At 28.4% G+C, this 26,200-nt stretch overlaps 4 protein-coding genes across 4 annotated transcripts; 1 reads left to right on the forward strand and 3 right to left on the reverse strand.

Annotated features, from left to right (window-relative positions):
• Positions 1–2,146: 2,146 nt before the first annotated feature.
• On the forward strand, positions 2,147–4,178 carry PGO_123980 (derlin-1; the record flags this gene model as incomplete). The annotated part of the gene is made up of 6 exons (XM_028689188.1): positions 2,147–2,299; positions 2,625–2,698; positions 3,005–3,098; positions 3,304–3,443; positions 3,877–4,029; positions 4,151–4,178. The coding sequence occupies 6 exons, from the start codon at positions 2,147–2,149 to the stop codon at positions 4,176–4,178; spliced, it is 642 nt and encodes a 213-aa protein (XP_028544989.1).
• A 1,608-nt stretch (positions 4,179–5,786) lies between these two features.
• PGO_123990 (D13 protein) lies at positions 5,787–8,177 on the reverse strand (the record flags this gene model as incomplete). Its single annotated transcript, XM_028689189.1, has 1 exon — positions 5,787–8,177. One exon carries the CDS (start codon positions 8,175–8,177, stop codon positions 5,787–5,789), a length of 2,391 nt encoding a protein of 796 aa, XP_028544990.1.
• A 7,130-nt stretch (positions 8,178–15,307) lies between these two features.
• Positions 15,308–16,503, reverse strand: PGO_124000 (hypothetical protein, conserved; the record flags this gene model as incomplete). The annotated part of the gene is made up of 3 exons (XM_028689190.1): positions 15,308–15,431; positions 15,652–16,199; positions 16,423–16,503. 3 exons carry the CDS (start codon positions 16,501–16,503, stop codon positions 15,308–15,310), a joined length of 753 nt encoding a protein of 250 aa, XP_028544991.1.
• Positions 16,504–17,629: 1,126 nt separating this feature from the next.
• Positions 17,630–18,265, reverse strand: PGO_124010 (hypothetical protein, conserved; the record flags this gene model as incomplete). Its single annotated transcript, XM_028689191.1, has 1 exon — positions 17,630–18,265. One exon carries the CDS (start codon positions 18,263–18,265, stop codon positions 17,630–17,632), a length of 636 nt encoding a protein of 211 aa, XP_028544992.1.
• Between the last annotated feature and the right edge of the window lie 7,935 nt (positions 18,266–26,200).

Consider the following 26,200-nt stretch of genomic DNA (forward strand, 5'->3'; position numbering starts at 1 on the left):
TATGAACCTTTTCTTGCCTCAAAACTTAGTAATCACACACATGTGCATATATTTTCCCCCTTTTTTAAAAAAATTAAAACAGATATTTCCTATCGTAGAATAAATGCTAAATGTAGAATAATCGTCTGACAATTACTCGGTTCGCCGCCTTCGCCACATTATATGCTGTCACCTCAATTTCGACGTAGGACAATTCATCCCTTTTTATTCCTACCTATTCGATTCTATTCCCACCTATTCGATTCTATTCCCACCTATTCGTTTCTATTTTTACTTCACATTTTTACCTGAATAAGTCATGTTTTTTAAGCGTCATGCGACCCGTTAAAAAGGGGAGATTAAACGAAAACAGAGCCAACATCCCTATGGGAGAGATTCGCATCTTTTTCTCTTCCTATCCATTTTCGGTTTTCTTTTCCCCTTCAGTCTATGCATACACACAAATGAGTAAGTAATGCACATTGCATAATAGTAAACATGAGAGACGTATAAACGGAGACTCCTTCAGGTTAACCTGAACAAAATTTTGTTATACTTTTCTTACGTATGAATAAAAAAAAAAAAAAAAAAAATCATTTTGAGCCAATTAAATTAACTAAAATGAGAAGCTATAATGTGAATACGAATTTATCCACGGGGCAAAGGGATATCAAATTTTTTCATTTCATTACATATGCGGGGAAATTGGTCTAAATGTATTTTCACACCAGGAGACGTCTCCATCTTTTTTCCTCCCATCTAACGTGTTTAGTCTGCCTTGTTAAGTTAACATTTTTCTTTTTTTTTCATTTTTTCCTCATCGAATATATGTATTTACACCGTTTGGGCTGTCCCAAATGTTCTTATGAGAGACATACTTGAAAAGGAAACACAGTGAGCAGTGCCCCTCGGGCAAATTCATTCGTGTAAGCACATGAAACCCCATTTATGCATCGCCACTTGTATTGATGGGATTTGTTGAACATTCATTCTTGTGTGGAATGGAAGATGGTGGTGGTGGATAGGACCTTTTCATATACCTCTTTGATTTGTAAAATGTACATATAATATATAATTAAGATGGCAGAGTGGAATTTTTTTCCTTCAATCGTTTCATCGGCAAATGAAAAAAAAAAAAAAAAAAAGGAATAAACAACATAAACAGGAATATAAAAAGATGCTTAGTAGTAGCGAGTGGCATACGCATATAACAGATATGTATTTATAAAAAGGTTTATTTTAATCATTTCAAATCTGCAAGGAAGTATACACATGCGTTTAGATATATATGTGTGCATCAACTGAGTTTAATTATTATTTCCTTTTAAACTTGTGCTTTGCTTAACCCGTCTGAAATAATTCACCATTTTTCCTGTATTGTAAAGGTACAAAAAAAAAAAAAAAAAAAAAAAAAAAAAAAAAAAAAAATTTAATTCGCATTCAATGATTACAGTAAAAGTGGAAATTAAATTGATTAAAAAAATTATAAGGTAAATGTTTTCCATCCCATTTTTTGGGGGCATAATTAAGAGCCAAAAAATAAGAAAGGAACAAATTTAACGCAAAAGTTGAGGAAAAATTTAAAAAAAAAAAAAGAGTTTTTTTGCTCAAAATGTACCATGTGAATGAAAAAATTTGACACCATCATGTGATAAAAAAATATAAATGATTATTATCCACGTTATCCATTTTTTTTTTTTTTCCTCTTTCGAAAGAGCTTTCTATTTTTTTTTTTTTTTTTTTTTTCGTAAACACATAAATAATTCAAGAGGAGGAGGGCTAAGAGCCTATTTTGTTGTAACTGTATATGTATATATATATATATATGCATGAAATGGAAATGCAATTTTTTAAATGAATATTTCAAAAAAAGGGATCACTCAAGCATTTTGAAAATTTCAGCATTCTTTATAAAAAGGCGCAGAAAAAGGAGTAACGACAAATTTGGAAAAACGATTCACACACAAGATTGAATAACAAAAGTTTAACAAAATTTAGAGGTTGCTACGGGTAGGTTTGGATATTTAGAAGCCCAGGAAGAGAACTAAGATCTATTGTCAATTTTTTACAAATTAAGCGCCTGGTATATTTGGCCTAAATTTTTATTTTTTTTAAGATATCAATCAGCAACAGAAAAAAAAAAAAAAAAAAAAAAAAAAAGGAGAAAATGGTTCAGCTGGGAGATCTCTTAAGTACCATTCCGGTAATAACTCGTCTATACCTTATTCTATCTTCTATTTTGATGGTACTATGTTCCCTTGATGTTATATCACCATTGAGTTTATACTTGAACTGGAACTTGGTCTTGACAGAACATCAGGTAAATGTGGAAAAATAGAGACCACTACATATTATGATACACCTAAATTTCTGTAGGAACGCGATTCTGTATTTTCCTCCATTTGGATATATCATTTATTTTTTTTTTCACTTATATTATTATATATCCCAAAGGGGTGTTATGCAATTTTCGTATTTGTCTTTTTTTCACAACTGTGCATAAGCCTATTGATATATGTATATCTACATGATCATATTAATCACATGTGTGCACTATCACGCCTTTTACATATGCTATGTCCTATACATGTCGTGCATACCAAATTTCTTTACATCTTAACCCACATCTCATCCCCTTGTTTCAGTACTGGAGACTCATCACCTGCTTCTTGTATTTCGGGTCCTTCGGACTTCATTTTTTTTGGGATGCCTACGTTTTGTAATTATAGCAACATGATAAATAGAATTCGAATGAGAGAGGGGGTTAAACAAACTAAGTTCTCCTCTCCCAGTGCTCAAAGAAAAAAAAAAAAAAAAAAAAAACTACACACACATATTCGCATACACATATGCATAAACACATGTTTGCATACTCATGTGACACTATGTCTACTATGACATATCCGCACTTCTGCACCAAATTCATCATATGATGAGAGTATATTACTACCAATTTTAAATTTCCCTGCATATATTACATCACCCCTTACTGAAAAAAAAAATGTTATGTACTTTTTATTTACAGAATATACTACTGCAGCTCATTAGAAGATGTTACCTTCAGAAATAACTCAGCTGATTTTCTCTGGATGATTATTGTGTCTTGTATGATGCTATTGGTACTGCCATTGCATGCAAATATTTACAGCAAAACTTTTATAGTTCAACAAAGAATATTTTTTAAAAAAGGAAAACGAAAACGTAAAATCATGGCGCAAAGAAATAAGGCCATTTTTTCAAAAATATAGGAAACAAAAAAAAAAAAAAAATTTTTTTTTTCATATTACTGTTCATATTATTTTCCGATTTTTCCCCCACGTACAGGGCGTTTCATACATATTTGGAGGGGTCTACTTTTATAGCAGCTGCATAATAAATGTCATCACATATGTATGGAGCAAGAACAATTCTTCAACGAGGCTAACCATTTTTTTTTTTACAATAAAAGCATCCTATCTTCCATGGTATTCCATCCGCGCACGAGGGCAATGTGTTCTTGTCTATCTGTCTACACATTTGTTTCTGCACCGATACAGACATACAGATGTATAGACACTTAAAACTATGCTGTTTCCATGTCATATCTGTTCGTTCATTATATGTTCAGCTGTTTCCATGTCATATCTGTTCGTTCATTATATGTTCAGCTGTTTCCATGTCATATCTGTTCGTTCATTATATGTTCAGCTGTTTCCATGTCATATCTGTTCGTTCATTATATGTTCAGCTGTTTCCATGTCATATCTGTTCGTTCATTATAAGTTCAGCTGTTTCCATGTCATATCTGTTTGTTCATTATACGTTCAACTTTTTCTATGTCATATACGTTCGTTCATTTTGCGTTCTGCTTTTTCCACATCTCATCATCTCTTTTTCTCTTCCTTTACCCCATTACAGGGTCCTAACGGTGCTGTCCTTAATTGTCGACTACAACTCAAATGACAATTTTTTTGGTATTTTAGTAGGACACATATACTTTTTTTTCACCAGCATATTTCCCCTTATGCCTGTCTCAAAGAACACACAAATTTTTAAGACCCCCCAAATTTTGTTAGTAAAAAAAAATAAAAAATATTAATGGAAATAATCGAAATTTTCACACTTTTATCATTATATAATTTTTCGAATATTTTACATGACTAATTTCTTTTTTTCTTTTTTTCTTGTTTAGGAAATGGCTGCTTAAGCAGGAGCAATGAGTATATCTCTTGTTTTTTCCTCATTACGAAAATTAGTGCATTTTTGTGTTTGTTTTTAAAAATAAAAATATGGAGGATTTTTTTTTTTTTTTTTTTTTTTTTTTTTTGTGATATATACACATACGTCACTATGTTCCTCCATTTAATTATACTCTATGCCCATATAATTAAAATTTTTGTTTGTTTTTACATTAAATTTTTAAGTACCATTTTTGTTGCATGCCTGTATATCTTTCCTCGCGCATGCACATGAAGATGGACGTCTGTGAATACACACAACCTTTTATGTGCCCTTCTTCCCAATGTGCGAAAAATCATCCATGCATTCATTCAGGAGTTAATATAAAAGTAAATAAAACAACTGCATAAATTTATTAGTTTCATTTCAATTTTTGCCTACTTTTTGTAACGGTACATCATACTTGTAACGCTGAAGGGGTACTATACTTGTCTGATCCTTCATTTTTTCATTTATCCATCCTGTTTTTTTTTTTTTTTCTTTTTTTTGTTAACTCTTTTACTTTTTTGTTAACTCTTTTACTTTTTTGTTAACTTTTTTACTTTTTTGATAACTCTTTTACTTTTTTGATAACTCTTTTACTTTTTTGATAACTCATTTACTTTTTTGTTAACTCATTTACTTTTTTGTTAACTTTTTTACGTTTTTGTTAACTTTTTTACTTTTTTTTAAACCTCTTTTTCTTTTTTTTTACAAAATTCAATTAAAAACTTGAGTTAATTGATAAGTTTATAAATACAAAATTTATACAACGGATTAATAATAATTATTTTTTTTAAAAAATGATGAACTTTTTTTTAATTTTTTTTTAAGTATGAAATGTAAAAAAGTTACACATAAAAAAAAAGAAGACAATTAGATAAAATCTAAGTAAATAAGGGTTCTTAAATAATGACATAAAAACGAATAAAAAAAGGACAAATATGCAGATTTGCACATCCTTGGGTTTGTCATCCTTATTATTTTAATTTCTCTATTTTTGTGATGTGGGCTGTGTGGACTATATGCATGTGTGTATGTATGTATAGGCACACATGCATCCACCATTTTTTTTTTTTTTTTTCTTTTTTTTAAATGACAAAATTGTATGCATATTTTTTATACAGCACGGGAGTGCATCTATTTGTGCTCTTCAGTTTGTGTAGGCTTTTCAGTGGGAGTTTCGTGAAAGGAGGCTTAACTAATCGCTGACTTCGGTGTTTTTACATCATTACTGAGAACACACATGGAACAAATTGATCCTCGCACAGGATGGTGTGAGGAGTTATATACACAGAAAAAAAAAGAAAACAAAAGAAAAAAAAAGCTTTCTGCTTGGAAAAAACGATAGATTATTTATTTTATTTTAATTTCTTTTATTTTTATTTTAATTTTTTTTTTTTTTTTTTCTTTCAGCTTATATATCTCTTCTCCCCTCTGCAACTCATTTGGTATATGTTTGCAGGTTTACACATTTCGATGTTTCATATTTTTTTGTTAAGTCTTGTCCTGCTACTACACCAGAAAAAATTTTTTAACATGCTCACACCTACAACATTCTTTCCTCTAGACATTCCCAAAAATAAAGAATCAGGTGTACTATTATATTATCATTCCGAAAGAAAAGAAAAGAAGGATACGAACGGCTGTTGTGTCAGAATTTTATCTGTATTATCTTTTGTTTCTGTAAAATTCAGGTTGTCATTGTTTAAGTTATAATAATCCAGAAAATGTAAATCTTTGGAATTTTCCTCATCCCCATTCATGTTGTTCCCTTCCTCTTGCGCATTCATGTTGGTCTTTTCCTCTTCCACATTCATGTTGGTCTTTTCCTCTTCCACATTCATGTTGGTCTTTTCCTCTTCCACATTCATATTGGTCTCTTCTTCCTCTTCTCTATTCGAGATAACCATTTCACTAATCGTACTTAATGGAGGGGAAAATGTTTTCGTCTTCAGATTAAACAAATCGAAATTGCTTTTGCCACTTAAATAACTTTCCTTCCTGGTCTCATTATACAGATTCAGTATATGACTCTCCTCATTGATATCCATCACCATACTGTTTATATCCAATATGTCTTTTTTTTTATTTTCTAAGTAAATCTTCATTCTGTTCAACCCTAAATTTTCCAACTCGTTGATGTCACAGAGATCTACGATTTCTTCCTTCTTCATTTTTGTACTATTTTCTACATTTAACTCTCCTCGTTGACTTTTATCATTTTGATCCTTCACATGAACATCACCTAAAGTATTGATATGCCTCATCATCATTAGATTTTTATCGAACATATCTGAGGATTTATTTCTATCCGAATTTATCTCTTCTTCCCTCTTGGGAACATCGAAAGAATATTGTTTTCTGTTCGCATTGGTAACATCATATTTTAGCTTGTCAGTGTTCCTTTTTAATTTTAGAACTCGATTAAATTCCACAACACCAACAATTTCGTATGTAATCTGAGCAATATTGTCCCACTGTTCCGGGGAAAAAACTAAATTTCCTTTCATAATACGTTCATATAAATTTTTCAAACATTTTATAATTTCCAACAAATTAATTTCGCTGTTATTTCTTTCCTCATCTGTATCCTTCACACTGCAGCAGGGTTTGTATTGGGCACTTCCTCTCTTGCAGCTTTGTTCGTTTTGTTCTTTCTGTCCATAATTTGTGTTTCCACCCATGCAGTGAAAATTGAAATTGGTATTCCCATCTTCATTTTGGTGCACATATTGGCATTCACTTCCACTTCCATTTTGCACCCTTCCAGGGTTATCATTTGTATTATGCAGTAGTGTGTTCATAGGATAGTTATCCAATTCCTCCTCTTCATCGTCTATTAAGTCATCACTTGTAACATCATGTTCAGTAAAATTTAGTTCATGTGCAGCAGTACTACAACTTGAGTAGTTTTGCTTCAGTTTTAACATATTATAATAACTGTTCCAGTTTTTATTTGTGTTCATATTTTCCGTAGGTTCCGTGGACACCTTCGAATTAATACATAAGTGATTATGGCCCTTTTGCATTTTCACTCCATTTATGTTATCTGTAAATAATTCATTATAATGGGTACATGGTACCATATTATGTGATGATCTTGTTATTTCTGTTTTGGTTCCATGAGTATACGTAGGCAATAATGTCTGATGATCAAAATTAGTAAAGGAATTAATAGAATTTCTCATTCCGTCTTTGGCATAAGTTTCAAAATTGTCAAAAGAATTTTCATGATTGAACATGTTCATACTTTTTTTTAAATCTTCTTCTGAATAATGCATTAAATTGTCATTAAAGGGTAGAGAACCCTTTCCAGTATTCATTTTACATGCATTTGTGGTACTGTTCCTTATTGAATCTATGGATGAGTAAGCAGTAGATGCCATATAATTACTGAACTTTTCATATTTCATATCATTATCTGTTACACTGTCAGCTGGCTTTAGTTCATTTCTTCTCTTAACCGATATCATGTTCTTTACATATTTATCATTACAACTTATGTTACTATTCCCTTTACTTGTTATGTCAATTTTGTCCACAATAATTACATTTGGAATATTGGGTATGTTTATTCCATTCGTGAATGGTAATTTATAAGTTCCAGGATTTCTAGTTTCAGCTAACCCGTGAATAAAAGGACAATAGTATGTATTACACGATCCCTTTTTATAGTCTTCACACCTCTTTGTCTTATAGTACAATGGATGATATAAAATTTCTTCAGATGAATGTGCAAAAGGGCATTCTCCACCTCTCTGACAGAGACTATTAATCGATCCATCACTTTTCGTTTCTACATCTGGACACATAACTGTTATATAACGAATAAATGAAGAATCACTTAAATAAAATGGACATCGTCGATTCCAAAATTCATTATGACTATACTGACATCTATCGATTCCAAAATTACATCCTCCGTTCAGCAGTCTCTTGCACTGCTTAGTCCTGAAGCGGCTTAAGTCTTCTTCGCTCAATAGTGTAGCGTATACCATGATTTTAAAATATATGGATATATTAAATCTATTAATATGTGTTTGCTTCTTCAGATGATGCACAGTGGATTCTGCAATGCCTAGCGATTGCTCCTCTTAAGGATTCTTGGTTTGGAGATGCGTTCAGGCTTCACTTGGAAGGTATTTTGTACAAGAGGAAAAGATGGACAAAAATGAGGCCAAAAATAAGGTCAAAAATGGAAGGAAAAGAAGAGAGACACATAAAACCCTTTCTATGCTTACTAAACAGGTTCTACAACCTAAAATATGTAGAAAGTGGTATTCAAAAAAAAAAAAAAAAAAAAAAAAAAAAAATGGAAAGTTAAAACAAAAATTATATTATTTAAAAAATAAATATTATAATAAACTAAGATGAAAGGACACACAAGTATATCAAAATAAAAAAGAAATTTATATATATGCATATATACATAATTTCCCTTCTGAAACGTTCAATTAAAAATAAATCTTAAAGTAAATGCAAATAGTTAAAATTGTGAAGCTGCACAGTTGTAATGTTGTAAAAGCGTGTGTAGGGGGAGTACATCACATGAAAAAAAAACAAAACGATATGGAGAGGGTGGAAAAGTGGACTTTGTGTAAAATGAAGAGTTATTCAAACTGTAGATTTTTTTTTCTTTTTTCTTTCGCTACTGCGCAACTTGACACACAACCACGTGATATGCATACGTAAGGTGTAGATGCACTCAAGAACGTTGTTTACAATATGCAGAAAATATATAATACACATGTGTATTTGATTATGCAATAATTTAATCCAAAATAAAAAAAAAAACAGAAGCATAGACCAAGTGCAAATGTTATATACATACACACACAGGAATGTGTATTTGCAAGCACGTATATGTGGAATACATTTAAAAAAAAAAAAAAAAAACAAAAAAAAAAAAAATTCAAAGGGAAAAAACAAAAAAGTTTACTTGTTATATTTTTTTTTCTCTTTTTTCTTTTCCTTTGGTGTAAACAAATATCATAATAAGTATATTAAAGATAAAATTTGAAATAAGTGGCGAGGCTTAGAAAGGGAAATGAAATATACCAACACAAACTAGTATGATACAGTACAGTCGTCGTGTGTAAAAAAAAAAAAAAAAAAAAAAGGTTAACAAAAAGGGCTAGCAAAAGGAGCTATTTTAAAAGGATAACATAAGGGGTTAAGAAAAAAAAAAATTCAAAATTTAAATGGCGAAATTGTAAATTTTAATTTGTATGTTGTAGATCGTGCATGAAGACTGAAGAAAAGGCGCGAGTAATAGACAAAGCGCACAAATCTCATAAAATATTAATACGCGTATGTATTTGTCTGTGTATATATATATATATATATATGTGTGTGTGTGTGTTTTTTTTTTTTTTTTTTTTTTTTTTATTTATTAAAAAATGAGTACTGAAACCAAAATGAGTATAAATAGCAAAGCGAAACAAATTGCTGTGTTCGAATATGTTCGCCGCAACACATTCAACCACAGAGGCTACTGATGTTCTATTAAAAAAACAAAATAGATAAAATAGAATAAATAAAATAGAATAAATAAAATCAGATAAAAATAAAAAGACTTAATTTGATTAAGTTTACGCAGTGTTTTTGCTTGCCTCCCTGCATGTATGTGTGGAAAAGGGAAGAGATTCACCACTTAACATGAATACACGGTAATATAACACATACGTATGTTCGTTCATAAATATTTATGTTCGGATATGTACATATAAATATACACCACTTGTAACCATATGGAATTCTTACTCTCTCTTGGGTAGAAGAATTATTTCACATATGTATGTACACATATGTTAGGAGTTCCCATAAATACATAAGCTAAACAAAAAAAAAGAAAAAAAAAAAAAAAGAAAAAAAAAAAAATTAAATTGCAAAATGGAATAAAGATTAAAGTACACGAATGAATATTTTCTGGACGTCAAATTTCATTTTCTCTATTTCTTTTTTTTTCGTAACGCCACTTTGGTAACTCCTTTTTCGTTATCTTGTTCTCTACTTGTATGTAATTCTCTGTCTAACACGATAAGCCACATGTACAATCAATATGACAATTGGAGGTTCATATATTTTGCATCCCATATATTAGTTCATCGCACAAAAGTGGGAAATTATGCATATGATATATAAGCAGAATACCTATATATGAGTATTCAAGCGTTTAAAAAGATAAATTTTGGTTAATCAATTTTGCATAAAGAACATGTATGTGTAAGTTGGTGGGTGTGTTGACAACAATTAAGGATGTAATGAATGTGTGGTCGTACGAATATGTGTGAATATATGCATACATCTTTTGTTACACTGTGAAGTAAAGCTTCTTCCTGTTATATGTATTTTTATTTATTTTAATGTTTTTTTTTACTTTTTTTTTATTTATTAAAAATCATTTAAAATGTATAATTAAATATTAGTGAAGTAATTGAAAAATAAATCTATATGGTCTTAATAATTAAAAAAAAAAAAAAAAAAAAAAATGATATTAAAACTTTTTTTTCGGTCTAGGCAGTTGTTCTGTAGAGAAGGAATAAAATGTGGTTAAACAATGGTTAAGTGAATTTTCACAAAATGTAAAAAATGAAAGAGAAACGAATAAACATAATGTGAGGTTGAGATAAATGTTTAATTATAGGAAGTACATGTATGAAATGTGTAAAAAGAACACGAAAAAAAAAAAAAAAAAAGAATAAAAGAATAAAAAAATGAAAGAATGAAAGAAGAAGAAAAATGAAAAGAAAAGTGTTAAATGTGCACGGAAAAATAAAAATGCGGGGAAGACATGTACTAAGACAGGCTCTACAAAATTCAGTTAATGACATGTAGTTAAAAATTAATATATGAATTCATCAGACTTTTTAAACTTTGCCTTTTGAAACTAAATGGAGAAATTCATGGAGAGGCGCATGTCCAGTTGTAAACATGCATAAACAGATGTTTATATATATACGCATAGAACAATTATAACTGTTATGTTTATATATTTATACGCACACAAATAAAACGATTGTTCCAATTTTTTCTGACATGTAATGAACTAGATGGGAAATTAAAAAAAAAAAAATGCACATAAAAAATAAATAACACAGTAAATGTATTTATATAAACACTTAAGGATGTATTAATGTGTTATGCAACTTAACAGGAAAAATTCAAAAGGGATTATTGTGGAAAGGTGTGGGAGGTGGGGATGTACTAAATCTAAAATTCTGTTAAAAAAAAAAAATCATTACAATTTTTTTAAAATTATTTTTTCTTTTTTTTTTTTTTTTTTTTTTTTTTAACACCATTTTAACGTCGTTTTAACATCGATTTAGCATCTTTTTAGCTTTTTTGAACTTGTTTTTAAATTTGTCTATACAGAAGAAGCAAAAAAAAAAAAAAAAAAAATTATTATCTTCTTAAATGCAAATCATGAATCCATAAAGATTTGCTACATTAGGGGGAGTTGTAGGAAATTAAAAAAAAAGCAAATAAAATACAAAAAACGGATAATAAAGGAAATGAACGAATGAATGAACGAATTATTAAACGGATGCTCACACAGACGGAGTTCAGTTATGTTGCATGACAAAAAAAATTACAGAGATGCTAATTTAAATGGTTCTTCGGTGTTTTCTGAAAATGGAATGAAATGCACGTGCAGTTAAAAAAAAAAAAAAAAAAAAAAAAAAACGCGTAAATGATGTAACAGTAAACGCCAGATTTAAGAGTGCATAAATGTAAAAAACAAAAAAATTAAATCAATTTAATCTAAAGTGAAATTAGGGAAAATTAATTGTGAAGAGAAGTAGGAAAAAAAAAAAAATTATTGAAAACAGATGGCGCAGAAAAATAATTTAAAAAAAAAGATGGTGTAGGAAAATAATTAAAAAAAAAATGATAGCGTAGGAAAATAATTTAAAAAAAAAGATGGTGTAGGAAAATAATTAAAAAAAAAGACGGCGCATAAAAATTGTTAAAAAAAGATAGTATAGAAAAATAATTAAAAAAAAAAGATGTTGTAGAAAAATTCTAATAGGAAAGGGAAATAGGTGAAAGTGCAAATTATTCTGAGGTGAAATTTATGCTTATCCATTTGCTCGTCAAATTCGTTATATTTCAAACCCATGGAATAAAGAAAAATCAAACAAAAACATTAAAATAAAATGGTCTGAAGAGAAATAAAAAAAAAAACAAAAAAAAACAAACGATTGTCCTTAGACAGAACCGCTGTATAATTTATGTTATGTGTGTGATGCGAGTATTTACACACAAATGAATTAGAAGCCATTTTCTTTTGAATTTCCTCTTCATTCAGATTTATGCCACACACACACACCTCCACCAAAAAAAAAAAAAAAAAAAAAAAAAAAAACGCAAGTCAAAAAAATTTACACGAGTTAACGAGTTAAAACGTCCAAATGGATTTTCACTCATATGTTCCGATGGAAACGTAAAATGGTATGCAAAAAATAATATGTGGAAATGCATGTGTATAGCATCCCATTTGAAAAATGACATTACTAGCAAATTCACGACACATTTGTGTTTACATTGGAAACGAAAGTCTTATCAACTTCATCCATGTAGTGACGTACACACACACTTGTGAAGATGTGTATATATATATATATATATACACGTATTTTCGATAGGTATGTAAACATTACTTAATACACTTGTTCAAACTTCCCTAATCTTCGGTCAAGTCAAGTACAGGAATGTAATGTTTTATGTAATCACCTGAGAACTCGGTCATGCGGATGTTAAATGAAACAGTTTACACAACACATTCGCGAATATTTTTCTGTTCTGTAAGTTGTAAGTAGTCAAAAAAAAAAAAAAAAAAAAAAAAATGCATGTAAAATTCTTTGCATATTTAAAGAGCAAACTGTTTGTTCAACCCAATTTTTTGTGATTTTTTTTTTCTTAATTTCTTCTTTGTAAAATGAAAAATGTGAAAAAAAATTATACCAAATTGATAAATCATCAAATTAATCAACCGACCAATAAACGCGTTAATGTGTTGTAGTTTGGGAAAGTCCAAACTGTAAATGTAGTTGTTGCCGATGTTCAAAAAGAGATCAGGTAAGAGGAATAAAAATTGCAAACCAATTCATATAATGAAAACTTTAATTCATTCTACATTTATAAAAATTTGAATTAATCATTATTAAAAAAAAGAAAAAAAAAAAAAAATAATAATAATAAAAAAAATAATAAAATTATAAAAAAATTAAGATTAAACGTATTTTATATTTACTAATCGTAATAAGTTTGCTATTGCGTTTAATTCAGGAAAAAATGTAAGAGAAAGTTCAATATGAGCACATTTTTCTCATATGAAAACAGATGTTGTGAGGGTCATATTTTACTTATGTCTATAAAAAGATGGTTTACATGTATAAGAATATATATACTTATGACATGTGTCTTTATAAACTTATGTTTTTTCCAACTAATATATATATTATGGAAGAATTTCTCAAAATAACACTCGACTGTATGACCTGTGGACTTGGGCATCAAACATGCGTCACGGATGCGTGCATGAATATGTATATGCCTATCCTTTGTGTAAATATATGTATGTGTATATATATGCGACACGTGGTCATATTACTCATTCTACATACATATGCTATCTCTTATACGTTTATACGTGTTTGCAATTGTTCAGTACGGATTGGTAATGGAAAAAAACAATATTTGGATAAAGACAAAATTTGGAGCTCAACATAGTGGTCTTTTTTTTTATTTTATTTTTCTTAATTCACCACATAACATTTTAATGAAATAAATCTTTTATGTGAGGGAATAAAACACATTATTGATGCTTTGTTCTTTCTTAATATGGCTATATATATTTTTAACATTGTCTAATAAGTTATAAATTGTTCTCGTAAAATTGTGATACATTTATTTCAAACGTTGTGCGGAAGAAGAAAAAAAAAAAAATAAAATAAAATAAAAAAGCATAAAAATTTTGAATATGTCAAAACAAAAATGAACAAAATAAGATGTAAAAATTATGAACATGTCAGAAAAAAATGAACAAAATAAAAATGACGAATTAATGAATAAATTTATACATTTTATATATCAAAAATCCATTACCTTTAAACTTTCTTTTTTTTTTTTTTTTTTTTTTTTTTGTGTAAGCGGAAAGCTCCTTGTGTGGTGAAAAGAAAGAAGGGAATACACACTTGCATGTAAATTCATTGTGTATGTACAATGAAAGGGATTTGGTCTTTTTATCCTTTTTTCGTAGATTTGTTAGGAAATAAGAACTATTCTCAGCTTACGCACTCATTTGTTTTAAATTTTTCTGTCCATATAAACATCATTGCTCAATTACTTTTTTTTTTTTTTTTTTTTTACTTTTTGCTTATCTTTTTATTTAAAGAAGTACAAATTTTTACTTCACATGTATTCACAGCATGCACAATTATTAACATAAAAAATAAAAATTTGGTATTTAAATCTGTAGCCTTAAAATGAAAAAAAAAAAAAAAAAAATGTTTTCCTCATTAACTTAAGTCGCATGCAAAATATTGCCACTTCTGTTATTGTTTAAAATGTGCATGTAAGGCTATAACCTACATTTTAGAAAGTGAAAGGAAAAAAAAAAAAAAAAAAATTTGCTTCTTTTTTTTCTAGCCTTGCCTAATTATGTAATCGCAAGGAATAAACATCTGTCTTATATATGCGGACTGGGTACTAATACGCATTTTTATTCATGTTACATTGTTGCCTTGTTCATGCTAAAAAAAATTGAAAAAACAATGGTGTATATGCAATACTTTTTTTTATTAAAAATGTGAACAAAGAAGGTAATTATTCAGGTATACAAAAATATATATGTAACTGTGCAAGTTGTATCTGGGTGCGATTATACATATATATATATATATATACATATATGTATGCTTACACCAATAGAATCTTCTTTAGGGGGAGAAAGTTTTAAAATTCGTAACAGTACGTTCGAGGAAGCAGAAAAGGGCTAAAATTGTTGTAGGCCAAATTTTTCCATAAGAGAGGGAATAAGTAAAATTGAGAAATGGAAAAATGGACAGACAAATGATGTAACAAAATTTACAAAACAAAAATATGTCCCCAATTTGTGTAAATTTCACACCAAGTTAAACTTATACTTGTGCGTGTTAAACGCAATTTCTGATTTGTTCTTTTCAATTTTTGTGATGTCGTGAAAATCTAGGGACTTTATTTGGGGTAGGTAATGAATAACGAATGGCCTGAGAAATTTGACAAAGAGCATATGATTATTGTAATTTGGGAAAAATTAAAAAATAAAAAAAAACGCAGATGATTATAAGAAGAAGAGAAATAAATGATGGGTAAAACAAAGGTAAAGACAAATGTAGGCCAAATTAAACACACAAACATAAATTTAGAAAAAAAAAAAAAATAAAAAATAAATAAATAAAAGCATTTTTTTTATCTGCATATTATAACCGATAAAACTTGCCGTATAGGTTCATAATTGGGTTATTCCCCAAAGTTAGCTTTTTTAATTTAGGCAAAGAAATAAGTTTATGAATTTCGCTAATGTTTTCTATTTTATTTGAATGTAAGTATAAAATTTTGAGCTTATTTAATGTGAGTAAATTATCATGTATTTGGACCAGGTTGTTAAATGATATGTCCAATGAAATAATATTCGAATAATTAATTGGTGTCTGGATTCTTGTTTTCTGGTATATGTAATTTATAAGGTCATTAAGGAAGTCCAGATTTTCTAAATTGTTACCACTTATATTTAAAACTTTCAAATTTGTTGAGAGATTAATATCTTTGTTATTATGTTTATAGATTATTTTGTTCAACTCATGTGCATCTTTTTGCTTGTAATGAATCATTTCATTTGTTCCTGCCCATATTTTGATGGTACTTTCTAGCTTAATATACTTTTCTACTCGATGATTCTCTTCATTGTTAATGTTCTCATCTAAACTTTTTTTTCTCTTTTCAGAGCTGTCGGATTCTTCATTTGATTCTGCGCTCTTGTGGAGATGTATTCGTGGTTCCATGGATCAGTGAATCACGTTTTGGAATTCAATATTTGTGTATGATTTTCTTACTACATTTAGATGTATTAATACAAATCTATGTGCATGCAATGAGCACAAGGGCACTAAGACATAGCACAATATGGATTTATTACAACGAAGAAGTCTTTTTATTTTATTTTTTTTTATTTTTCTTTTGGACTCATTTTCACATTACCAAAGAATCATTAGCTTCATAATATCTAGGTGCACTACCATAATCCCGATATATTGATTCCACCGAATTTAAGCTATCCATTTTCTGACGAAGGGTAAGGTTCTAAGTATCCCCTACTCACTGATACATGTAAGAATACATCTACTTGTGTGCATACGTTACACATGCATCTGAACATATGTCGATATTATGATGGGTCTCCTTTTACACATAGGAATTGCTTAATTTCTTTTTTCTTTTTAACAAAATAAAATGATTCAATTATACGCGAATAAGTCTAGGGGTTATTTTAATCTGCATTGGGGAACGGACCATGGAGAAGAAGTGAAGAGTAGCTGAATGACGTGGCTCAAAATGGGACGTCTCAAATTGGGTTACCCCAAAATTAAGTGCACTAAAAGGTCTATTTTGAAGAGGAAATTCCTAATGAATTGCGTTTCCACAAATAATGAAATAATTTTTGTCGTTTAATGAAAGGAAAAAAAAAAAAAAAAAAAAAAACGCAGACACGCGTTTGGAACTCGTTTGAGAAATAAGTAATGACTCAAAAAAATTTAATTAAAATGTTTTTTTTTTTTTTTTTTTTACAATCTTTATTTCTATACAGAAAAAGAGATAAAGAAAAAAAAAAAATATAAGTGCAAAAAAGGAGGGAACGAAAAAAATAATGCGAGAGGGGGTGAGCATTTCATGTCCCTCATCGCATAAAAATTAATAAACTATCCACAGGATCTCTTTTAATTCGTTTCAAAATGGTGTGAATATATATATATATAAGAAAAAAAAAAAAAAAAAAAACTAAAGCCTAGATTTATTAATGCTGAAATAGAAGAGGTGAAGAAGGGGGAGGAATTATGTAATATGGGACAATGTCAACTAAAGGGCTTTTCCATTTGCATTACATCCAGAAACATGTCGTGAGACATTCCTCTCTCCATGGTTTGTCTTAGACGGGAATCCCTTTAAGTGGTCCAATCGATGAATCTTAAAAAAGACCCCTCCCTAACATGCATATGTCGTTTTTAAATATACGGACTATGAGCACATTTGTCTATGTACGTACGTGTGTATATGTATAAACGAATACATATACACATCTATATATATGTGGATACATATACATACACAGATAATGATAAATGCAGAACTTGGGCTGATGGTGGTGGTAAAAAAAAAAAAAAAAAAAAAAAAAAAACCTTCCAACATTTTAAATGTTGAGAAATTTTGCCCTTTTCAAAAGTTTCCTCTTCAACTTTTCCGTTTCTTCTATATTTTTTAGTTTCACTTGGATGGGAAGAGGTACTTCAGTAATACCAGTAATACAATTCAACTTTTCCGGATTACTATTAACAGAATTTTTTACTTTCAAATGATCCGATATTTTGTACAAATCTTTGGACAAATTATAATCACTATTTCCACCATTATCACTACTATCCTGTTCATTATTTATTTTATAATTTTTCGTGTTTGTGTCTTGATAATACTCTTTCATATTTTTTTTTATAAAATTTTCTATATGTGCTTCTTCAATTTCCTTTTCGGTAATATTTTTTGTAAAATGTTTTTCTAATAACTTCTTTTCATTTTCTTCATCCTGTGTTATTTTTGTGTCGTAATTCAAATTTTCTGCATTTATTCCCTTCTTTTTTAATCTTATATTTTGTAGCAATTTCAAATTTTGGGAAGTTTTTAATTTATATAATTTCTTTTCTTCTTCACTGCTAGTATTTTCCTTTATTCTTTCCTCCATCAGAGGTGCATTAAGTTCTGCATCTTTTTCAAATGGAACTCTCCTCTTTCCCCCCGTTCCATCTATTTTTACTTTCCGTTTTTTAATCATTATTTTGGTTACACTAACGTAGTGCAATGGGTCTAACAAAGTGATCTATGTAGTATGTCTGATGTTTTGTTTTGTCTCGTTCCTTCTTCGCCTTGTAAGTTTTTTTTTAGTAAGACGACTTTAAATCTGTGTTCTTGCATAAATGTCACTTTATAATGTTTTCTATTCGTCAAAGTGAGTTCTTAAAAAGAAAATACATGTTTTTTTTTTTTTTTTTTCCCTCCCCATTTGTATCTATACGTACAGTAAAAACTTCATAAAATCATTTGCATTTTTCAAATAAATCAAAGATCTGCACAATAGAACAATTTTATTGCACTAGCAAAATATTTCCCTTTTTCTCATGATCTCTTCTTCATCATGTTTCAGGTTCCAAAAAAAAAAAATATAGGGGAACTTTTTGTCAATTTTCTATCCACTTCTCTACATGTGATAAATCAGTTCAAAATATATATGTGGGATGAGAAAAAAAATAATTTATATTTTTATCTTTTCTATGTGAGAAGAAGTTTTCTCTTTTGCTTTTCGTTGTGAAGTAAACGTTTCTAAATTTTTTTTTTTTTTTTTTTTTGTCTATGTTAAAAGATTTGCTTGCACATCCGTTCGAACGAAAGTGGTTGAGCGAGAAAAGGAAAACAGTTACATACATGTATTGTAGACGCAAAATAAAAAAAAAAAAAAAAAAAACATTTTCATCAAATATTTTTGGATGATTGAACAACTTAGTGGATTTTCTAATAAATTTCAGGGGCACGAGAAAAAAAAAAAAAAAAAAAAAAAAAAAAACATTCCAGCCTTCAAAAATTCACATAAATGTGAGTAATTTAATTAAGGATGGAATGTGTAAAATTGATCAGCACCCCTGCATTTTATTTTTCTACATCCATCTCTCTGTTCTTATGTTTAATATGTATATGGTGTAAGTATATCTCTACATGTTGCTCAAGCTTTGCACGATGCATTCACCCGCTATGATGAAGTGGCCCAAGAAGTTTCCTCTACTCGTGTTGCAGTGAATGCCATAGGAGGGCGTTAACATTTACGAAGCCCCTTACTTTTTTTGTTTATTTTAAAACTCATGTGAAGTATGACAAAAAGGACACAATATGTTTTTTTTTTTTTTTTTTTTTTTTTTTTTTTTGTTGTTGTTGTAGCTTAAAATTCATCAAATGTAAGGCGCCATTTTTTTTTTTTTTTAATTTTCCTAAACGCGCGAATGTGCTATTTTTTGTATATTATTGCATTGCGATGATCGAAAGGTGCCACAAATTTATCGCAAGTCGGTCAAAAATTACCGTAAAATCGGTCAAAAATTACCGCAAAGTCGGTCAAAAATTACCGTAAAATCGGTCAAAAATTACCGCAAAGTCGGTCAAAAATTACCGCAAAGTCGGTCAAAAATTACCGCAAAGTCGGTCAAAAATTAGCGTAAAATCGGTCAAAAATTAGCGTAAAATCTGTCACAGAATTATTATCAATTCGTTGCGCCATTAGAACTATCGCAAAATTGCATACGCATTAAGCGCACTTGAATATGCTATGGATGGGGGGAGGGGAAAAAAAAAAATTCGGTAACTTCAATTTTTGCAAGTGTCAAGATTTATCCTTTTATGCATTTATTTAACTACAGATTAGTCCCCCTCCTCACTTTCACTAATTTTTTCTTTCCAAGAGCATGAAACGTATTGATCTTTTAACCCTCTGTTTTTTCCGTTTTTTTTTTTTTTTTTTTTTTTATGGTTTCCCGTCAATATATTTCCAAACATTAAAATAAAATTCATTTATACCATATCACCAAAAAAAGTTGATACTTTTATGTCTAATCATATTTATGCATACGGACATTAAGCAGAACATCTTTATGTCATCTTTATATATTCGCTTTTTTTTTTTTTTTTTTTTTTTTTTTTTTCCCCCTCTCTGATGTTCAGTTCAGAAAAATTTTACCCTTTTCGTTGCATAAAGTGTTTTTTCTCAAGTTTGATTTTTCAGGCAATGAATGTGAAAAGTTTATTTATATTCGTACGGATATTACACTCATGTTTGTGTGTGTGCAATATATGTTCAATATGTCTGAATAAATTAGAAGAAATTTTTTAGTAATTTTAAAGCTTTTTTATTATTGCACATTGGGATGAAAAGATTGTGTGAAATAACTAGTACATTTTACGTGTCTATTTCAAGTTTCACAATATTTTATAAGAAAAAAAACTTGTTGCAATGAAAATATGTTAAATTTACACACTAGCATATAATGCCATATATATGTGTAATTGTAATACTCAAGAATGTGTGCATATGAATGCGACCCTAACGGAGCGTAAACAAATGATCACACTTTGCACATGCACCATTGGAAAAATTGGTGCGGTAAAAAAAAAAAAAAAAAAAAAAAAAAGTACCAAATGTTAACACAGCTTTATATTCGAAATAACTGTATACCAAGCAGCAGTAGCAGTAACGCCACACCATTGAACTTACCATAGTCCCATTGATCATAATATGAATGGTCATGTGAATAAGCACAAGAGTGGTGAACTTAAATGAGCACGGAAAAAAAAGGGGGAATAACTAAAAGAGAGGAAGAAATATAATTTAAAAAAAAAAAAAAAAAAAAAAAGGAAAAGGCATAAATAGGAGCTTACCAAAAAAAAGGGAAAAAAAAAATTAATTTGTATTACTTCAAATTTTTTTTATTACCATTTTTGCATCCTCTTGTTTATTTTTTTTTTTCATTATTTCAGTTGATTAAATAAATCACATATATACATAATATCAATTAAATGGTTCCATTTAATAAATCCACTACCACCAATATACCCATGTCACATATGGTTAAACATTTGGCACCATATATATAAAACAATTAATTCTATATAACTGGTATATATATGTAATATTTTTTTCTTAACTCCAAGGAATGGGTTAAGGATAAAAATATTTTTTATTCTTGGATAAAGGAAAACGAATTGTCTTTGAGACAATGAAGAATTCTTACATAAAGTGGGCGAGAAAATTCAAAAAAGAAAAAAAAAAAAAAAAAAAGCATTTATCGTACAGGTATATATACATTATTATATGTAACATAATATACCTGTACAATTTGAATGGTCTGAAGAAGTGGAATTTTTTTTTTTTTTTTTTTTTGGGCTTCTTCTCGTGGTGTCATATCGGATGTATGCATTTGTTTTGCATTGCAACTATTCGTAAGACAAATATCTACGAAAATTATGCAGATTATTCTGCGCTTAAACTTAAAACTGAAAATATGTAACAATACTAAATACACAAATAAGGTTTATTCTGTTCAGCACATGTACGCAAAAAATAGGATTCTTTTATTTCTTTTTTTTTTTTTCTATTTTTTGTTTTTTTCGCATTCCTCGTTTTTTCTTTGTGCTTTTAAAATTACATCCCTTTCGTCGTCTTTGCAAAAAATTTTGAATTGCAAGCCATTCAATGTAAACTTAGACTGTACTATATATAGGAATAGGATGTAAGAACAAATACTCTACAGTATAGGAAACAGAAAAAGATTCCCCACCCCAGTATGTAGATTTATAAGTACATAAGGCTAACACCATATACACATAAAGAAATTGAGGGGGGGAGGACGGTAAGAAAATTCAGCTTTTCCAAAAGGTGGAAAAAACTTTAAGGAGTCCAAAAAAAAAAAAAAAAAAAATGGCATCTCAAAGAAAAATAGGAAAATCTAATTTTCAACAAAAAAATAAGAAAATCCATCCAAAAAAAAAAAAAAAAAAAGAAGCATTTCTTTGGTGCACATTTGGTTTGCATTATCTAATAGGCAGGCATATTATATAAGCTCAACTACAACTTCTAACTTTTTTGTTAATAGAAAAAGGTAAATTTTATATTATCATCTTAGGCGTTACTTCACCCTATTTCGCGTCAAATACGAAATGCTCATCTGTACAATTGGATGTATTTACCTATGGTAAATGCAAATATATGTGCAAATATATACGTAAATATAAATACATATATATAGTATTATATACGTACAAATTATATTATATAATTTGTATACGTATAATATAACTCCCTGGAACCATGAATTTTTGGCATGCGATACGAGATGCAAACCACCCCTCACCTCCAAAAAATACACTACAATATTGTATTCATTAATTTATTCACATTTGATGAATTGTCGAATCGTCGTATACATATATATATATATATATTTAAATTAGGAAAAAAAAAAAAAAAATTAACCCCCCACGATCGTTAACAACTTTTTCTCAAGCGGATTTTTTTTTCTATATTTATTTGTGACATGTGGTAAAAATTCCATATACATAATAAACATATTTAATACTATTTATATATATACATATTTGTAATATTCATTACGCATATTCATTCAAGAGAGTAATTTGTTTGAACATTTACAATTTTGCTGATGCGTGTTGCAATACGAATATATTGCAAGTATACACGAAATTATTTTCTCATGTGCACTTATATAAAATATATAAAAAAGGCAAAAGTATATGGTCTAAAAATATTTAAGGAGCAATATTTGCATTGCATGTGCGCATATATAACTATAGGTGGCATATAATGTTAATCATTCTTATATATATAAAAATATACAATTTTGTATATAAAATTTAAAACGATTTGTATATATATTTAAAGTATATATGCATTATATATATGCATTATGTATGTATTATATATTTGTATCTTTTTTTAAAAAGTTCCCATACGTGTTATTTTACATATACATGTGACAATAAATATACGTATTGTTTTACATATGTATGAAACGTGAGAATAATTTTTTTTTCTTGAAATTTTTTTTTTTTATCATTTTCACATTTTTATTTTTTCCATCTTTTCATCATATTTTTTTTTTTAAATTGGCTAAGAATACATGTAATTTGTATATCCTGGAAAAATAGCATTTTTTAAAAAAGAAATACAATTTTTTTTATATAAAAAGGAAATTAAAAAAAAATAAAAAAGGAAAAATGACAAGTTTATTCAAATGGAACATATATAATTATGGACTAAGGTTTTAAAAAAAAATTATGTTCACATTGCAATACACGTGAGCACTGAATATATGAGCACGACAATTGTTATATGTGAATAAATGCGTATCATTCACAATGTATGTATATATTTTTCATATTAATTGTATATTTTATATTTCATATACGTTTTACCATTTCGTTTGTTTTATGTAATAACATATGCTATCCCATGTTAAATTCACCCAGCTCACGTACAATATATATATATATATATATATATATATATATATATACATATACGTATGTGAGTATTTTATATATATGTACGACAAAAATATTCATATTCCATTTATTGTTATAAAATACGAGTGTTAGATTTTGTAAAAAAACTATATGATAAAAAAATACCTTTTCACTTTACCAATTCTTGAAGTCTTTTCTTCCAACTACTATTATATGAAAACCTTTTTCTTTCTTTCATTCTTTCTTTCTTTTTTTTTCTTTTTTTCCTTTTTACATTTTGTTCTTGCAATGATACGTTAAAAAAGTACATCATTTTAATAAGAATGGTCCTTTTTTAAGTATTATTTGAAAAAAAATCCGTATGTTTTTTTATATGTATATAAATATACAATAAATAGTACACGTGCATAATCTTGCCAAGGTACATAATACACGTATACATTTTTTATAAACTTCATATTATATATATGTACACATATTTTTATGTACGCCTTATACATTTATTGATATATTTTTATATACACCTATTTATTACGATTGCATGACTTCATTAGTCACATGCATATATTTGAGGAATGCACGCATTTCTCATTTGGTATTATTTGTGAATATCTCTATTCTTACCATATTAATTTTACTATTTTTTTTTTTTTTTTTCAATTTCCCTTTATTTTTTTTTTTTTTTTTTTTTTTCTCATTTCCCATCCTTTTTTTTTTTTTTTTTTTTTTTTTTTTTCACCCCTCACCCCGCCAATGATTATGTTGTGCGAATTAATGCTTATTATTACATTACACCGTCAAATATGAAATTGTGACATTTAACAAGAGTACGTGACACAACAGATAAAAGTTGGTACCTAAAAAGAAACATCTCTTTTGTTTCATGTAAATTGGCATATATGTTTATATCCACGCATTGCATGTGCGTGTCGGAATATGCAATAATATACTTATGTATACATATACAAATTTATTCTATATATTGTATATACAAAAAAAAAATACATGTCACCTACGTACGTATGTTTTTATTTTATTTTATTACTTTTTTTTTTTCATTACGCAACATTTTAACAATTTTTATGCATGAACACGGGATGATTACTTACTCCCCTTACACACCCATCCCCCCCCAAAAAAAAAAAAAAGAAAAAGTACCAATATACAAATAATAATACATTAGTAGTAAATATTTTTATGTGCTCATAGATAACTTTACACATGTAACTTCTATGTACAAAATATATGACACCTGTACATGTAAAATATGTGTATGTTGCTATTTGTACATGTAACATATGCCTACGTTACCATTGGTATAAGCTTTTTTATATATAACACAAGTATAATTTGACTAATCCTAGCTATATACACAGTCCCCCCCCCCCCCCCTACACACATCCCTCCATTATGTACTTCAAAACACCGGTGATATTGTGTTAAGAAAATAATTGTATGAATAATCAGTGTAGCTATTTTATTTTTAAATGAACTGTTCAATATCCCAAGTAATTATATTTCTGCATAGGTGTAAGCATTTCTCCCACAAATTTAAAAGCTCTCCTACGCATATGTATACAAATATGTATAAATGTGTACGTGTTTATGTGCAAGTGTATACATATGCGTATATATACATATATATATTCGTTTATATATTTTAATATATTTTGTGCTAACGCAGAACATACATATTTTACCATTTTGATTAACACATATTCATATAAAGTATGCATTTTACGAATTCCATCCATTTTATCTGTTTCTATTTCTTCCACCCCCCTTCACAATTTATTATTTTGATAATTTCAATTTTGTTACGTTATTTTATGTTACTTTTAAACAATATTTTTATATATGTATATTTTTGGAACAAAAATAAAGTTCAGAAAAAAAAAAAAAAAAAAAAAAAAAAAAACAAATCATGAGAAAAATCACGACATGCCTAATATAAACATATTCATGCCCATATACAAACGCTGAAATTTTTGTTAAACATGCAAATGTTGTAATCTTACAAATACCATTTGCCTCACATCCCCGCATGAAGTATGTCTTATTTCAGCATTTTCCTTTTATGCTGCATACATTTAGATACATAAGGAATGAAGCAAAAACATAAAATTGTTTACACACATAACGCGTGAGATCAAAATATGTATATAATTGTATACACATATATATATACATACATATACATATCTATATTTTTTTTTTTTTTTTTCACGGAGTTCGTTCATATGTACATATACATGTACATTTGCATTCATTTATCCCTTGTGTCCATATATGTACATAAAGGTACTTATAAATATACACAATGTAATTTCCCCCCATTTTTACGCAATTTCTTCTTATCATTCCTCCTCCGTGGATATTCAAGCCGCACAAAATTTTCCATACATTTTGAAAAAAGTCTTTATATATCAGTACCTACATACTAAAATTGTTCATTGTGTTACATTAAGCTTGTAAATATTAACATGTCATTTTTATTACACTATAATATAAGTTTTCACAATAATTTTGTTTTTTTAAGCCTTGTAATATATATATATATTTTCCCACACTAGCCCCTTTTTGATATTTTGTTTTTGTTTAAAACAAAATATTATGAACAAATGAATCAACAATAATTAAGAAAAAAATTGAATGTAAGAGTAAATATACGTTGGGCGCTCTAGAG

Source organism: Plasmodium gonderi (assembly GCF_002157705.1).
Source record: "Plasmodium gonderi DNA, contig: Chr12, whole genome shotgun sequence".
NCBI classification, from domain to species: domain Eukaryota; phylum Apicomplexa; class Aconoidasida; order Haemosporida; family Plasmodiidae; genus Plasmodium; species Plasmodium gonderi.